The sequence below is a fragment of the Saccostrea echinata genome, unplaced genomic scaffold (genome assembly GCF_033153115.1).
Source record: "Saccostrea echinata isolate AGI-Se365-2 ecotype Australia unplaced genomic scaffold, CSIRO_AGI_Sech_v1 ptg000046l, whole genome shotgun sequence".
Taxonomy (NCBI): Eukaryota; Metazoa; Mollusca; class Bivalvia; order Ostreida; family Ostreidae; genus Saccostrea; species Saccostrea echinata.
In genome coordinates, this window is record NW_026889795.1 from 9,987,691 (window position 1) to 10,006,265 (window position 18,575).

At 34.5% G+C, this 18,575-nt stretch overlaps 2 protein-coding genes across 2 annotated transcripts; one reads left to right on the top strand and one right to left on the bottom strand.

Moving 5' to 3' along the window:
- The first annotated feature begins 295 nt into the window (after positions 1 to 295).
- On the top strand, positions 296 to 10,461 carry LOC133202045 (protein SPMIP7-like). The gene is made up of 9 exons (XM_061337821.1): positions 296 to 1,017; positions 3,599 to 3,660; positions 5,770 to 5,861; positions 6,590 to 6,728; positions 7,340 to 7,407; positions 7,504 to 7,545; positions 7,905 to 8,012; positions 9,008 to 9,118; positions 9,408 to 10,461. The coding sequence occupies exons 1-9, from the start codon at positions 483 to 485 to the stop codon at positions 9,544 to 9,546; spliced, it is 1,296 nt and encodes a 431-aa protein (XP_061193805.1). The 5' UTR covers positions 296 to 482; the 3' UTR covers positions 9,547 to 10,461.
- Positions 10,462 to 16,015: 5,554 nt separating this feature from the next.
- LOC133202021 (uncharacterized) lies at positions 16,016 to 17,986 on the bottom strand. Its single transcript, XM_061337799.1, has one exon. It carries the CDS (start codon positions 17,984 to 17,986, stop codon positions 16,016 to 16,018), a length of 1,971 nt encoding a protein of 656 aa, XP_061193783.1.
- Positions 17,987 to 18,575: the final 589 nt, after the last annotated feature.

Sequence of the window (18,575 nt, forward strand, 5' to 3'; positions counted from 1 at the left end):
TGCTTGAAATTCTTCACCTCAAAAGATTTTTAAGATATTTCTGGTCAAACATTAAAAAAGATAATCCATCCATAAACTTAAGAAAAAAAAACACTGATGAATTATATTCATTATAGTATTCATCATAATATTGAAATCGAAATATTTCTCGTAGACCTTATCTTGATAAATGAACGCGTGTCCTTTTCATCACACAATTTAATACTTCTTCTCCATTATAATAAGAATGTTACACAAAAAATTTAACTTAAAAATATATCAATTTTTATATGTATTGAAATTTTCAGTAACTTTGCATGACGGATTTAAACGATCTCTGAACGGGCACCTGCATCTTCCGGTTTCGTCCATATATGGAAGTTTCCGGAGTATCCACGGGTAACACGGTAGTTTACAATATGTCGGACGTGTAGAACTTTAAACCTATAGATTTTGTGATAATCACTCTAAACTTTCATACTACTGGATAATAAAAAGTGAAAATGGCCACAGCAATAGTTGAAGGGCCTGTCTTGGCCGACTCAAATTTTAAAACCCGTCCACCATTCCAGTCTTATTTACAAGTAGACTCAAATGCTGGTGGGAATACCGTGCAACAGATAGTAAACCATAGGCGGATCCGACAGATGAAATTCCCCACCCTGACTGGGAGGGCTGATGTTGACTCCTTTAAAGATTTCCCCGCCAAAGATATCGGATTCAAACGCTGGAATGATGAGGGCGACTTCCGGTCCAATGCGCCTTATAGGGACTATGATAATATTGTTGACCCCGTGTCTGGTTTTGTATCGGCGGGAGGGGATGTCGACAGGGGTACAGGACATAAGAAAATCAAACCCCTAGCCCAGCTTAACGATGTCCCGCAATGCGCCCCTCCACAAAGTAAGAACTCGGACAGGAAAACTTTTGAGAAAGCCCCTCCGGAGTTACGACGCTCTAATACGTATGAACCCGGAGCTCCATCTTTCTGGAACAGTAGGAAAACCTCCGATGAATGGATAAAATCTCAACTAGGAGGTATATTAAGATTTTTTTCTAGTTTAAAAAATTATAACAATGTGTTTAATGTTCTTTTTAAAATGCATATACATGCATGTATATGTGTTGCTTGTTGCATGTTTATTGTGCCAAGCGGTACCTCTTACAGTTTATTTATTTATTTATTTATTTATTTATTTATTTATTTATGTTGTTGTTGTTGTTGTTGTTGTAATACTTCTACAAAATGCAAAACTGCATGAACATTTCGTATGGCATATATTTCAAGAAAATATCTATATTAAATATTAATAGATAACTTAATTATTCATATACTATTACGTATAAATATGATATTTTGATCAGATACATTTGTACACATGTACTGTACTTTGTACTCAAATATTAAGCGAAACAGACACAAATGAATAAATCTACAGGTGCCAGAGAGGAAAGCTACTGAGTAGATTTTTATGGAATTTTCAGCATAAAAATAAGAGAACTCCAAATTACGGAAAAGTAATTTATTTATTCATAAAATATTTTTTTATGTACAGTATACATGTACACCCTTTCTCTTCTTTGTATGCAGGGCAAAAAAGTAAATGAGGTCTCTATCTGAAATGTTAAAAGTACATGACACTATAAGTACATGTATATATGCATTGCATTATAGAACCCTTTAAGCGTATGTTGCATTAGAAACAGCTTTTTCTATCTAAACTTGTTAAATTTTATTATATCGCGAGTATGAAATCCAGTCAAACATTTATTCTAGGACAATTATCATAATTATTATTATTATTTATTATTTTGTGATTTTTCAAATTGAATACATGTGCTAGGAGAACTATTTATGAAACAAAATGATTTTTAAAAAAAGGGTCTATATACAGTATAGGTATTAAAACAAGAGGAAGGGGGGCTGTCCACAAGCACCCGTGCCCCCCCCCCCCCCCCCCGCCCCATCTCTCCTTGGAAGTGCAGTGTCCACCCCTTGTTTCCAATGTTAAATTAAATTTAGGTGTATTAAACATAAGCATTTGACGTATTATTGATTACTGAAAGATCGATAAATTTAGCAATCAAGGTAAACGAAATTCAACACGTTAATTAGCGAAGGTAAACTTCTCTTCCGTGTATTCTACTGGAAAGTATCTACATAAGTACAGGGACATATCTACTTGTATATCTACCTGTATACTTAGACCTGGATATACAGAACAGAACTGTTTCTATTCCGTGGGGTATATAGGCTTTCAATTAATTACCATACTATAGGCAGTCATTAGTGAAATTGAAATTTAAAGGTAAAACATAATCGGTTCAGCAATCACCTGAAAGGCTTATCCTAGATTATCAGATAATACATTGGAATAAAGCTATATGTATTATTCTGGTAATTTTCATAAATAAAAATTAAGAGAGACTGTGGTTCGCTAAAGGTGGTTGGTTTGGGGGGGGGGGGGGGGGAGGGGAGGTGGCGATCTGTCTTCCCCTCTTTGGCTGCAATGGGGTATAGGTGTTACATTAAAGTTTTAGAATTCATAGAATTTAAAACTATAAACTATAACATTTCCCCAAACTTCACAGATTTTTTGTTGTTGTTGAAGAAGTCAGTGTGAAATAGTAAATTCACCAAAACATCAGATGTCCAAGTGCTCAATTACAGTTATATACTCTACCTTTATTTAAAAAGTTCCAATAAAATGGTTTTTTCTTCTTTTTTAAAATCAAAATGTACTTAAGATATAGAAAATGTATAATTTATTTCTCAAGTATACCGGTATGTGTACACTAGACATAATTTTGAAATATAATTTAATGATAAACTTGAAGTTTAAATGTCATTCCAAAAGAAGAATGTCATTTTTTTTCAAATCGTTATACATGTATATAAGTATACATACATATATTTGAAAAAAAATCAAATGAGTAATTTAAACACCTAATATTCTTTTTAGCACTTTGCTATTTTAATTACATGGTATATTTAAAAATAAATCTAATACATTAATGGGACAATTCTTTATATCTGGGGCAACATTCTGTGATCGATATTTTGTCAGAAATTTTATCCTTTTGAAAACTTTTTGCGCTAATCAAACAATTCGGACATATGATCGGATTCGTTGTAATCGACCTGTCTAAATTTAACAAGACGTTCATTGTTTTACAAACAAAAAAACATTTAAAGGTCTTGTTTATCTGCATAAATAACTAAAGGGTATATTGTCATAGGTATTTAACGGACGACCAAACTCAATAAATTCCTTCATCTGCTTCCACGGCATGTAGAATTGAGACTATGGCAGCTTTTTTTTTCTTCTATCGATTGAACATATTCTTATTTGCAATTAATTAAAACTCTAATGTAAATACATGTATTCAACATTCAACGAAACGAATAGAAAAACAACTGTTTTGTAGATACATGTATATGTATCATTTGTTTAAACACATAAAAGCTGTATACATGTACATTTTAAAAAATATATATAACATTGACTATGAAGTTAGCAGACATTTTTTAGTGAATGTCAAAATATTATATCAATATAGTACTGTAGATAAGCGACATGTATAATTTATATAATTTGTACAATACTTTGTCTTTCAGGGTGGACTAGTGATTATGACCCCCGTAAGGACCCCCCGGAAACGACAAAATGGAGGTCAAAGGTAAACCCATCGACAAAAAAAATTATAAAAATAATAAATAAATAAAAAAAAAATAAGATCGTTACGAGGGTAATTATTCATTCGACAAACCTCGGCTGATTCCGTTATCTTCATCAAGAGGTACGAATCGGCCGAGGTGTGCCGAGTGGGTCATTATTGTACATATAGACGTATAATTATCAACTTTATCGTACATACTGCTGTATAGATTAAAGAGAGGGGATAATCAAACACGTGGATAATGCAATAAAAAAATTGCAAGATTTTTAAAAGATGATTAATTCTTCGTGTTATTTAAAAACATGTTATTTAAAATCTAAATATTGGCAAAATCCATATTGCAAATAAATATTACAGTGCAGGGAACTAATTTTGTTACATAAACCAGCATCAGCATAAGCATTAGTAGCATCAGGATCGAGTTAGCATCAGGATCAGCATTTAAAAAACAGCATTACCAGGATCAGCATCAGCAAGCAAAGGATAAAACCAGCATTGACCTACATAAAATCAGCATTATCCTACTAGCATCAGAAAATCAATGAGTTTTAATTCAGTAAAAAATTAAAAAAGAAAGAAGGAATATTGGTTAAAGTATTCACATTACTGATACATAGTGAGATATTATGATCAAATAATTGTAAAAGGCACTTTTATTGCTTTAAACGGCAATGCTGAAATTGATTATCTACTTCCGGTAGCATGATGCTACTTCCGGTAGCATTGACCTAATTATAAAACAGCATCAGGATAAGGATTACAAGCATTAAATCAGCAAGCAAAGGAAGCATTCAAATCAGCAAGCAAAGGAAGCATTCAAATCAGCATTGATGCTGTAACAAAATTAGTTTCCTGCACTGTATAATGTTATTTTGATACCTTGACAGGATGGAAGTTTCAATAAGGTACTTTTTTTAAACACAAGAATTTTAAATTGTTCACACTAGTACTATGTTTGTCCTCCCATGATGCAGCAAATGACTGACACACTTTTTTTTTATGTCTAACTCTAATCGCACATCGGATTAATTAAATAAAATCTAAGAAATGTCTCGTGCCAGAAAGCCAAGATATATTTTTGAATCAGCAAAAGTTTAAATTTTAAGCAGTATTATACTTCTGAAATAATTTTGAAAAAAAAAAATAAATCAAAATTTTCATCATGTAATCTAACATCAATGCTAAAATAAATAAATAATTAAAAGAGTTATCTCGAATCTAACATCAGTGCTAACATGTTTTTTCATGACCCCCCCCCCCACCTCCGATTTCCCATCAAGATCACAGCTAACGTAACTGGAACCTTTAACATAATAAGGGGGGGGGGTGTTCCCATCCCACCCTCTTTGTGTTCTTGTGAAATTGAAACAGCACCAGAACAGAGAATCAACCCACCTTTATAGGACAAAATTGAGAGAAGGGAGAGGACACAACATCGTGGGTCACTGTACTGGGTGCTTTATTTTCTGTAACGTTCAGCGTTAAAATGTACAGGACAGAAATGTTGTCAAAGTTTTATTAAGACTGACGCATGGGGAAAACACACAGCTTTTTGTGATTGGGTCACTTCAAACACATTTGGCTTATCTTTAATTAAATTTTTAAATTTTTTTGTTTTTTGTTTTTGGTAAAAAAAAAATTGCACCAGTATAAATGGAATTTTGGTCATTAAAACTTGTTGAATGCAAAAAAAGAGTTCATTAATAATAATTCTAAAACGAGCGTCAAAATGTTAATTACTCTTTTATACAGCTCTTTTCATAAAGGGGGTAGAAAATTGTATCCATTGGAAAAAGGCTTTAAAACATCACCAGATTTTCAAATATGCATGGAAAATAGTACATTTTAAGGCTTTGGTATGAATTTGTGAAATAAAAATAAATAATACCTAAAAAGGAATTTAGGAATTTTTGTTTCACGGGATGGGGGGTGGGTGGGTGTAATTTCTCTCATGCAACGTATCGTTTATTAAATTTACCTCAATTTCATTTTTATTTCATGTCTTCTGTTAGAAAATGGTCATTAATTATCAATATACAGAAAAATTTATTTAAGGTAAGCATAATTTCTTTTTCCATTAATTTTCTTTACATCGTCTTTGTTTTTCAGTCAGCGTTTGTCCCTAAGCCCCCGTCAGAACAGAGCAGGGAGGGAAGAGATCACCTCGCCCTGAAATTTATGTACGGCGCCTCCACACAGAAGTAAGTCATCTATGTTTTACAAGTATTTAGCTACCGATCCTGATTTACTAATTTTCAAGTTGATGAACTTTTTTATTTGGATCAATCAAGGAAAAAACAAGAGTCTAAAAATATCACAGAACACCTGTACAATCTACATGTAAACACTGATACAGAAAAATACAATGAAAACGTGTGGTTTTCAAGTGACACAATTAAAATCAATGTGTTTCTGTTAGAACTTAATACCTCTTTAGTCCATAATGAGTCATATAAAGTCATTTTATGCTAAAATAATAAATATTGACAGTTATCATTTATCTATCAATAAACTTTTGTTTCTATTTTGACCAACAAAATCACATATCCTGTGAGATATTGAGAAAGTCATTCATTTGAATTCTACATTAAATGAAATATCTATACCTTAATTTATTCATTTTCTATTCAGGTCATACGAGAAAGTATTTTTTTTTTAGATTTATTAATCTTGATTTAACATACATGTACTGTATGTGTACTTAAAAAGTGGGCTTCATATTTTAGCCGCTTTGGCGCACACAACGATGCGCTAATTCATGAATACCGCTAAGAAATCATTTATAAATACAATAAACGGCATGGATATGTATAGCGCTAATTCATGATTTCGCCAACAACTCCATACCCAGTAAGTGCTCTAAATTTTGAATACGCCAATTTCTGTACACGTACAGTATACTATAAATCTCTATTCATTTTCTATTCAGGTCATACGAGGAGGTACCGTGGGACAATATGCTTCCCCCCAAACAATGGGCACCTGTCAGTACCCTGGAGGAGAGGCCGGACATGATATCACAGACCTACACCCTCAAAAGATACGACCCCGCGGCTCAGGAATGGCAGGTGAGTTACATGTAACGTAAACAAAAGATACGAACCCGCGGCTCAGGAATGGCAGGTGAGTTACATCACTTACATGTAACGTTAACAAAAGATACGACCCCACAGCTCAGGAATGGTAGGTAAGTTACACGTAACGTAACCAAAAGATACGAACCCGCGGCTCAGAAGTGACAGGTAAGTTACATGTAACGTAAACAAAAGATACGACCCCATAGCTCAGGAATGGTAGGTAAGTTACACGTAACGTAAACAAAAGATACGCCCCTTCCCTACTCTCAAATGGGCGAATTTTAAACGGGACGAATTCAAAGAACACAATATATAATTTCTTAAACAGAATTGTGACTGGATGATTTTTAAATGGGGCAAAATTGTTTGCAAGTGTGAAAGGGTGAAAATAACACAAGGCGAAAATATCCCTAATACAGTACGACCCCGCAGCTCAGGAGTGGCTGTTATTAAGTTATATGTAATGTAAATAAAAGAGAGTTTAGACCCATTCACGCGATCAGGAATGAAAAACAAAATGTGTGGAAATATTTATATACACTGTACAAGTATCTATACAGACTGGCAGATATATAAAACATCTGTTCAATGGTCTTTTATAGGGAACTGGAAGGTCTTGGGATTGGTTTCAAAGGAGGCGTGGTTATTATAAAGACGGACCAATCAATTTGTGAGTATGATCTTACATGTACCAAACAACATGTTATCTTCCAAACCAATGCTGATAAAAAATTTTGTATACATGTCATTTTGTGTTTCTCTTTAGCTCTAGCCCTTGTCCTAGAACACAACATATACCTAATTACAGGTAAGATATTTACAAAATGTAATCTAATTGCATATTCTAAATTAATGATAATTAAGTTACTTATACATGTATACAACACATACTTAATAATTAACAAGTTACATGTACATGTAAGTTAGTTTCACAATATATACTAAGATATACCAAATTGCAGGTTAGTAATTTAAACAACAACATATAATCTAATGCAGCTTAGACCTTGCATCATGATATGCAAGTATTTATACATGTGAATACATAAAAAATCTGTTGCAAAGATTCCTTTTGTATATTCCCCTGGCCTGAAAAAAAAATTGTTAAAAAGCTCATCTTTTTTTTTCAAATACCTATGCATCTTTACTCACACATTTTTATTTCAGTGGTTGTGTAGGAGCAGATAACTTAGATGAGAAAGACAATGCCAGAGAACCTTTCAATCCCTATACCATCAAGAGAGTGAACATTCCTAGATACAGCGAGACAGGGCAGTAAGTACAGCTGCACTATTGATTATAACGACCTGGCTCCGGGGCCATAAAACTTAGATGATCTGAACTGTTGATTCTAATGACCTGGCTCCGGGGCCATAAAACTTAGATGAGCAGAGCTGTTGATTCTAATGACCTGGCTCCGGGGCCATAAAACTTAGATGAGCAGAGCTGTTGATTCTAATGACCTGGCTCTGGGGCCATAAAACTTAGATGAGCAGAGCTGTTGATTCTAATGACCTGGCTCCGGGGCCATAAAACTTAGATGAGCTAAACTGTTGATTCTAATGACCTGGCTCCGGGGCCATAAAACTAAGATGAGCTGAACTGTTGATTCTAATGACCTGGCTCCGGGGCCATAAAACTAAGATGAGCTAAACTGTTGATTCTAATGACCTGGCTCCGGGGCCATAAAACTTAGATGAGCTGAACTGTTGATTCTAATAACCAGGCTCCAGGGCTATAAAACTTAGATGCATATGAGTTCTAACTTTTGATCTCAGTCTCACTTTCAAAAAAGGAATTATATTTATTGGAAAAGTGACACTGAGATCAAAATTGATCTCATCTAAGTTTTATGGCCCTGGAGCCTAATTGTTCATCACAAAATAGACAAGATTTCCACAAAATAAAGTTCTATAGATAACTAAAAAGCATATGTTTCTTGAAAAATAAAATTCTACGAAAATTATGTCAAGATCTTCATGTGTCTTCCTCTTTAGAACTTTGAATTGCATTACAAAAAAATCCAATAATATAAGTAACTGAGATTTTAAAAAATCTTGGTTATATGGAAATTATATATCACTTCCAATCCCTCATATCCTAGAACTTCCTGGTATGGATAATTATAAAGAAATACATTATAAATAACTTACATTATAAATAACTAAAATATTTATGTCCCAAGGAATTCCTTATGAACTAGTTTTACATCAATTATAATGCACAAATTTAACTTTCCATTCTTATTGAATTCTTTGATTTCTTTTCAGTCGGCCAAACATCCCAGGCTATCAGGGCTGTACTTTGTGGCAGGGAGTCTATGCTCCAGCTCATTCTATGAAAGTAATTAATGCTCAGAGCACCACTTCAACGGTTCATAAGTAAGTAATTAATGCTGCACCACTTCAGCAGTTCATAAGTAAGTAATTAATGCTCAGAGCACAACTCCAACAGTTCATAAGTAATTAATCAGTTCAGCAGTTCATAAGTAAGTAGTTCATGCTCAAAGCATCACTTTAATAGTTCATAAGTAATTAATGCTCAGAGCACCACTCCAACAGTTGGTCAAAGCCTCTCTCTCAATACTTTGTGTATTTTGGGGTCAAAGCCTCACTCTCAATTCTCTGTATTTTGTGGGTCAAAGCCTCACTCTCAGTTCTCTATTTTTAGATCAATGCCAATATCCCCCAATAACTCAAACCACAAGCGGGAGTCTCAGATGTCTAAGATGGTGACCACTGTTCCTCCTTGTAATCCATTCAACCAGATCAACAAACTGGAGGAGGTGCTGGAGAGTAAAGTCCAGTAAACAGTTAATAAGAAAGACGTCACATATCAGACTGTTCATTCTTTATTGTTTTTTGGAAGCTCAATGTTTACCTTAAGTATTGAATAATGCATAGTAGTTAAGCTACGTTGATAAGTTGGCCACATTAAGGAGCTGGCCATTGTGGATACAAGAAACTTTTTTTTTAATTGAATTTTCCCAGAAAGCTATTTTTCTTCCTTATCTATTATATCTGGTGTTATATATGTTAAGTGTATTGATTACTGGTTTAGGGTCCTTAAAATTGGCCCACATATGTATTCTACACAGGCCATTGTAAATTTTCATTGCGTTAAAGGTACTTTTATTGAAACTGCCTTGTGACTTTCATGTCGTCTCTCTGGGAAGTGAAAATGATTTGAGTGTGCATAAAAAAGCTCAAAGTCTCAATGTTCAGGACAAATCAGTATTATTTTTATAAATGTAGACGATATATAAATAAAGGTAGTATTTTTCGTTTTGTAAATAAATATTCTGTAATATTTTTAAGTTGTTATGTTTCCCTCTATATGTTGTAAGATGATTGGTTAATATCATCAAATTCTGCACACTGCAACTAGATTTCCTATTCTTATGGAGTGATGCACTACTATAACTATGTCAGTTTTGTTGTTAGTGGGAGGAGGAAATTTAATACATGTTGTATCTGTTGTATGAGAGTTTTCCCTCCTAGCTCCCCTTATTTCTGCTACTGTTGAAAAGAAGAATAAATATTTGTGCAGCTCATAATGGGTGGTATTATGGGTGTATGTGTCAGATGATTTTAATTTTCTTGAGTGAAGTATTTCATTTTATTTTTTTAAAATCTCTTGGATACTGTATATCTGTTGAATCCATTTACTGAACTATTTTATGTATTTTTTTAAGCAAATAAAAATGTGATCTTGTTTGTTTTAACCTGTGTTCTATTCTTTATTTGTTCTTTGGACATTTTAGTTAAAAAAAATCTCATCAAGACTTTGAAGATTTAATAACCGACAAAACAAAGTTGTTAATTTATTAATCGTTTCACTGACAATTTTCTATTGGCAATATAAGATATCTATGTATACTGCCCCATAGATCAATGGTCTAAAAATGAAGAAAATTAAAACAAAAGGACCAATCGCATCGATATCTTTTCATTAATTTTTATGTTGACTCTAACCTTTCTGATTTGATCCTTGAGATTCTGTGAAATCACTTATTTTCGTGGAAGTTAAATTTTCCTTGTTTTCGTGGTATGACGGAGCCTCGAATACAGCCCCCCCCCCCCCCCCCCCCCCCCCCCCGAAATGCTAAAATTTTATATAACAGTATCGTGTATCTTCTTCATCCACGAAGAAGAAATCCCCCGAACCAATATTTTATTCTCAATCCTAGAAAATTTGACCCCTCGAAGGGATTGTATAGTCTGTAAGCACAATTATGTTTTAATTTCATGTATAATGTAGATTCAAATTTGTCAATATCATAGTCCAGAGAACGGGAAAAGTGGACGAATATAAATGAACATATCAGGAAAACCTCTTTAGAAATTTGTTTACTAACCACAGCAGGGCTATGTACAATATTACTGAAGCAACTTCATGTAGTGTTGGTTTTGTTCACATAAGTTTCCTAGTGGTGAGGGCACAAAGGATGTAAAAATTCATCATTATACCTCGGATTTTTTTTTGTTTAAATCGTCTTCTCAAGAAGAGAATGACCACAAAACATATTGATTGGCAGGTATTTTTATACGTTGTACGTTTAGATCTGCTCGATCTGGAGCAAGGTTGGGCCAACAATATTGAGTGGAAATTTTACAAAATACAAAGGGAAAAGCAGAGTATGATAATTACAGGTCATAGAAAATCTTATTAATACTGTATGTACAGATTAATATATTTGTTATTTTCGCCCCGTATTAGTTTTGCCCTATTATATGTGCAAACAATTTTACCTCGTTATAAGTTCGCCCAGATAAAATTGTTCTAAAAGATATAACTATGTAATTATTGAATTTGCTTCATTTTCGAGGGCGACAATTTTTCTATAAATATTTCATTTTATATACAAAATATATGTTTACAGTAATCCAATGTAGATTCAGATATGCTGACGCGGGTACCTCCTTCAAGTTAGGGATGGAACAGCAAATATTGAAAGAATCTTTCAGGACTTTTTGTCATTCAAAGACGATCGAGTCAATATTAGTAAAATTACAATGCGCGCGTACACTCCCATGCAGTGTTGACTCGATCCAAAATCTTGGCTCGAGGTTTAAAGCTGAGGCTACAGTTGGGGATCAACTGTAGCGGAGCAGCAATTAACACAAGATGGTTTCAGAGTGGTGCCGTTTATTACAAGGATTATATACTAGTACCAGATTCTGCAAAACAATAAAAAATTCATTAACTAAATTTGATATCACATATAACAGCAGAATCTGTTGTCATCATAAAATCAGATAATTACTACATATTAATTAGGTCATAAAATAATAAATATTGACACAAGTCAATGAGTTATATCTCTTGACAATCGATATTTCTCTTTATATATTCACTTCATATAGTGGATAATAAATATTTACCGTATACATATAGCTACATACAATGTACCAAACTATGGGTACGAATCCATCTTTAATATATTTCTAATACAGTATATATGTCTTGCTATGGATTTAATATCTACAATTCATAAATAACATTTATACAATATATATCCTTTGTGTCATAAAATACATTAGTTCATTACAAAGATTAAAATCAACTAGTTCATCAGCTTTTGACAAACTTAAATAATTTATTAAAGTAGGGAAAAAACCAGGGTTCTGGACCAGTGTCCTCCCATAGAGTTACTATGGAGGATCCTCCTGGTATCCTCCCAGCGTGTGAGGATACCCATGACGTCATCTAATGAATTTAATTAACAAATTAATTATGAAATATTAATTAAAATTAATTATATTTTGATTATTAATTACATAATTTTTGAAACGATATGATTCTGTCATGTGTAGTCGGAGTGTCAATTAAATTAATTATATAATTATACACACTAGTAATCTCAAAATGTTTCAAACGCATTCGATTCTAACACAGATTCAATTCAACTAACTTTAGAGTAACTTTCAAAGAGTTAAGGCTTTTATGACATTATGTAACCATTTTCATTAATGATATTATTTTTCCAAAAAGAATCATTTGAATTAGTCTCCCTATATCATAGAGTAGCCAACAAAGGTGTTATAGATAGTCCTCGCCAACAAAGGTGTTATAGATAGTCCTCGCTTACAACAATAATTGATTCAAACACAATCGGGAGTTGCACTAACAAAATTTGAATCAGTGACAAGAGACAACATTTATTTTTTAATTAGATTTTTATTTTCCCCGTTACAATTATGAAGCATGGGTTGGAGAGCCATCCCATGTCCATTTTACAATGACCTACAGCCTAGTCTATAATGTACAATACATTTATTTACACTATGAGAGTCGTCTACCATCCATCATATCATACTGAAGCGATCTGTGTTTATGTACGCTCTTTCTGAAAAGATGGAATCTGATGTTTGACCTGTCCAGGGTAGTGCACTCTCCTATATCATAGATTTGAAACATCAGACGCCTTGATCCAAGAATTAAATTTCTTTGGATAATAAAACCATTTGACGAAATATTGTTTGTTATTCCCCTTTCCTCTAGTCTTTAATATTTTTTCAACTTTCCATAGATCATCGTCTTTCACATCCACTCTTTGAAGTTCTGATTGATAAAAAGATCCTTTGATTTCATCTCCGTCAAAATCCTCTACTCTGTAGACAGGTAAACCACCACGTAAAATCCTCTGAGAAATGATAAATATTTCACCCGTCCACCTTTCGTCATATTCGAGAGAAAATGGATTCCTGAGATGGGTAAGTCGAACGTGGTCACCGATTTTAAATCTAAAAGGTTTTCTTACAGTCTTCGTCTTTTTAATAACTGTGTGATCCTTTGGCCAATACATTTTCCACCACACAGCTGTTTCATTTCCACTGTTGACAATTTTAGGAGTCATACCGATAGTTCGGTGATATGTGCTATTGTAGCTTTTGACAAAAGTTTGAAGTTTTTCAATATATGCATACGACTTTTGGTAAGTAATAAAACGATATATCCTTGTCTTCATGGTTTTGATGACCCGCTCGGCAATTGCTGCTTTGGTTTCATTCTGAGCATAAAGATGTTGAACATCATGATCTTTGAAGAGTCTCTGAACTTCCTTCGCTCGAAATTCCTGTCCTTTATCTGTTCGTATTCTTTTAGGTACTCTATCCTCCTTGAAAATGTCCTCTAAAGCAATGGCTACTGTAACCCCCTTTTTGTTTTCCAAAGGACGCATCCACAGGTACTTTGATAGAACATCGATCACGACCAGTACATACATGAATCCTTCGTTGTACTTGGCAAACTTGGCCATATCCATGAGATCTGCAGACCACTGGTCATCAATACCCGTCACCATTATTTTGTTTCGTTGAAAACGTCTCCGTAGTGGTCTTTGTAAGCTGTAAGCTTCTTGTTTTTGCAACCATTTCCTAATTTTGTATTTGCTAATTACATATTTACCGTCTTTTCTCACATACCGGAATAATTTGTCTGGTCCCAGAAAACTACCAGCATTATTTGGATTGTAATAAATGTCACGTAAATAGTTCTCCCAAGACATGTTTCCTCGTCAATCTCCAGCGGTAAAATGAAATAAAAGTTATATATTACATAAATTTATGGAGGACAATTTATTCACCATTTTCATCCTCGGTTTCATCTTCAGAATCTGTGTCATCATCTTCATCATCTGTTTGTTCATCGTCTGTTAAATACATCATCTCCTCAAGGAGATGTTTGTACTTCCTGAGAGCCATACGAACAGCCGGTAAGTTTTCATATCCCTTTTTAAGGAACTTTTCAATACTATTCATTATTTTTCCGTGGATCTGTCCACCTTTCAAGTCTAAAATGTCCAGAATAGTTCTTCCATATAGGTCTAAAAATGCAATAAAATTGGTTTCCTGCATTTTGTTATTTGCTTTATTTTCTGCTTCCATTTTAGACAATCCCTCTTTTCGATATTTTTTGAACTTTTCATACCACGTATCCTCATTTTTAACCTTTGATCTTTTTTTCATTCTTTTGAAGTAGTCTTCTTCTGTTGATGCATTAGGAGAATCATCGTCATAGTCCATTGCGTATTCATCTGACTGAAAGATATGCTGCTTCTTTTTAAGTGGTTCCTCATAATCATCCAGAGGGAGTTGTCGTTTACGATTATCATTTTCCGGGCACCATCTCTTGACATGTTGTTGGAGGTCATGCGTACTATCAAATACGAGTCCACAATCATCACAAGATGCCATCATAGAACGCAAAGATGTATCAGTGGATTCAAAAGTTTGACTCTTTACTTCACCAGAGCTATTTAGATGCGTCCTTTCTTCTTCGGAAAATCTTTGCAAATGACTTGTTGTTTCTGGTTTGTGTTCTTTTATAGGCATGTCTGTGAAAATTTCAGTGCGCATGCGCATTGATTCAGGCGTTGTCGGTTTTAAATCTATTAAAAGATATCCAAAGGGTTTTTCTGTTGCTTCTTTGAAATGCCTCATCAATTGTTGGGTATTTCCAGGATACATCTGTCGAGCCAATGTCATCACTTGTTGTTTGTCTATTGGATTTTTAAAAAGAACGAGATAATGACAGTTTCGTCTTTGGGTTGGATCTTTGTTGTAGAACAAGTTTTGGTTAATAGCGATGACTGAAAGGTTTCTATGATGGCTTCCTTCAGTAAACAATTCATTGATCCGGGAATCCTTGGAGGTGCTTGACATCATATCATCTAAAATCAACACATTTCTTTTTTGAGGATTTAAAAAAGAATCCTCTTCCAAATCCATTGGTATTCCTCGAATGAATTCCACGCTGGGGAAAACCGTGTCCTTTATGACGTCATACAAAGGTTGCCACCGTTTATAAAGCCAAATTATCCGTTCTGGCGGGGGAGCAATTTTGGTTAGACAGTTTTGTAATAGTAATTTGACAAAGTATGTTTTTCCACATGAGGTTGGTCCCGATACGTTTGCAGTAAATGGATGCTTGAATTGAAAAATCTGCTGCTGCTGCTTAAGATGTGTTTCCTGGTATTGTTTCTTTGAAGCGTCATTTATCTTTTGTTGCGTTAAAAAGGTTTCTTCTTGCAGTTGATTGTTTAAAGTGCTGTATAACTCTTGCTGCTGCTGCTGGGTTAACATTGTATATTCCTGCTGTTGGTTGAAACTTACGGTATATCCTTTATCTTTCCTCGGGTGTTTCAGTTTCAAGTGACGCTGTAAATCATGAGGCCACACGTAAGTTTTGGGGCAGAATTTACATTGATTCATGATGATCGACGCTGACTCCTCGACTACAGAACATCAAATGACCAGTCTCTCTCATGTCACTTCTTAAATACTCAAAGTCATTGCATTATGGGAAATTCTCCAATGTCCATGAGCTAATGTGTGAATTCCATCGTTCAATATATAACGTTTGTCATCAAAGGGGGAAAGAGATGTTTTGTTCAAGGCAATGGTATGTATCTGATGTTTTTCTGATCTAAATGTAATCATGGTTTCCATGTGAGATTCTCTTTGAAATAAACATTCTTTGTACGACGAATGGCGCATAATCACCGATTTGCTGACACCTTTAGCTGTTGGTCCATAGGTAAGACTATACATTTTTGGTCTCAAACCTACAAATTCTGTCATAGGCTCTGACATGGTTTCATCTTTCATTTTACCCAAGACCTTTTTGTTGGTGTCATCATATAGAAAATGATCACTTGGGTAATCGCTGAAATCAAAATGGTGCTTTACTTTCTCCAGATCCTTGTACAAGTCTTCCGTAAATATATTGTAACATAAGGAATCTGTGTCTGTGAACAGTAACTCTTCATTTCCTCCATATGTGTATTTGACATTGTTGTAGTGGAAATGATACATCAGTACCTTTGACATTTCTAATATGGAAAATCCAACGTATATAGGGCAATTCAAGACAAGATTCTGTTTTGTAAGTTCCACCGATGCCAGATCTTTGTTGAATATCTTAAATGATTTGAACCCTGGTTTTGCTGTAACCTTAAGAAGCCTTTGCTCCCGGTGAATAAGCTGAATATCTACTCGTTTTCTGAGATTTTCCATTGTCTTTCCAAACACACTGTTATTCATTAATTTGTAGAAGTCTTTTTCAAAGTCATTCTTAGCTGCTTTTCGCATGTTTGTATTAAAGTCAATGTACTTTTTCAACCATGGCTCCTGTTGAAACGCAAGCACTTGATGAACTTTAGTGACCTTCATACCGAGTGATAAGTATAGCTGCAAATTCCTATAGTGAATTACGTAATCGGTTTTGTTGTGGAGATTCGGAACTAATTTTCGAGTTGATGTTTCAAGAAGATTCAGCTCTTTGAGTAGTTCTTTCTGGTAGGATGATAGCATATTTGGTTTCACTTCAAATGGTTCTGGTGCTAACGGATAATCACTGTGAAGGTCATGTAATTCTGCTGGATAATCAAGATCCACTGATAAAATGTAGCCTTCTTTAAAATCTTCACTGATATTTTGAATATCAAAAGAATTTATTTCCTCCTTGGAAAGCCATCGGAATCCGTGTGATGTAAGAGCTTGACTCATTGACCATCCATATAAGTTGTTTGCATCTAGATACATGAGGTAATTGTTTGGTTGGCTATGATTGTAATCTTCTACATATGGATTGTTAGCTTTGGCGTATCTTTGTGATATCATAGAAATGCCTCCCCTCAGACCCCTTTCAATGAATAGATGCATGTCAGGGTCTGTAAAAAGTTCTAAATGAACGTCTGTCATTTTTAGAGCCGCTTGCCATGCCAGTCCCGGGGCAGTGTAAAAATGTGCTGGGTCTAGTCCATAAATACGAAGACAAAGATTTCTAAAGTTTTCAAATACATCGGCTAAAAGAATGATGTCAGTTTCCATATAGAGATCGTGATAGTCTCCTAAGTCGGACATCTCAAATGTTTTCCAAACAGACTGTGCATGATAAAAATCAGCTTCTGACAAATCCTGATCATCAATACTACTATGAAAAGCTGATCTCTCTGGAAGACATTTTTCTCGAAATTTATCTATACTATCCATGTACTCGTAGGGATACACCCCTTTGCGCATGAGTAAATTCATCTTTTCGTTAATTTGACCTGGATGCTGCTTTTCAATATAGTGATGAAGGTGCTTAAACTTCTCTACACCTTCCTTTGAAAGGTTTTTCACAAGTTTTTCTAGAGATGTTGACAGAAATTGAAAGGAATCAATGAAATCCAGTTTTCCCATTGAAAAAGATATGTACTTTTCATGGTTCTGTGGAATGCAGCTCAGTGTTTTGGTTTTCATTTTTCCAATTGCTTGCATGATTATGTGGGAGTCGTATCCCCTTAAATTGTGAAATAATACAGGTATGCGTTCCCGTTGTTTCAGGTTAAGGTTGCATGTATTATGTGCAGCACCTCGGAACTTCCCAGTTACGTGGCAATGGTCGCGAACACGATCTGCACCCAATTCTTGCATACATATATGGCATTTTTCAGCAGTTTGAAACAAGTTTTCATCGTTTGTTGACATCTCAAGAGGCAAAGGGTTCCGGAGAATTTTCATCAACCTTTCTTCCACTTGCACCATGTGTCAACAAACGTTTCGGCAACATTCTCTCCTCGGTATGTCACGTGATCTTCCGTAAGATTGTCATCAGGTCCAACAATCTTATATGTAAACCCTGAAGGAGTGTGTTTTGCTAGCTTAGTTGTACTTGGCTTAGACAAGTTGGGTTGGCATGTTGAAATTTTGGAGGATATGCACTCAAAATCTGCATATATGACAAAATTAACTTTCTGTTGCTTGGAAACGTCAGAATAGCTCAGCCACTTATTTTCCTCTGAAGGCATTTCTATCCTTTGAGCTCCATGCACTTTGCAATAAGGTCTGT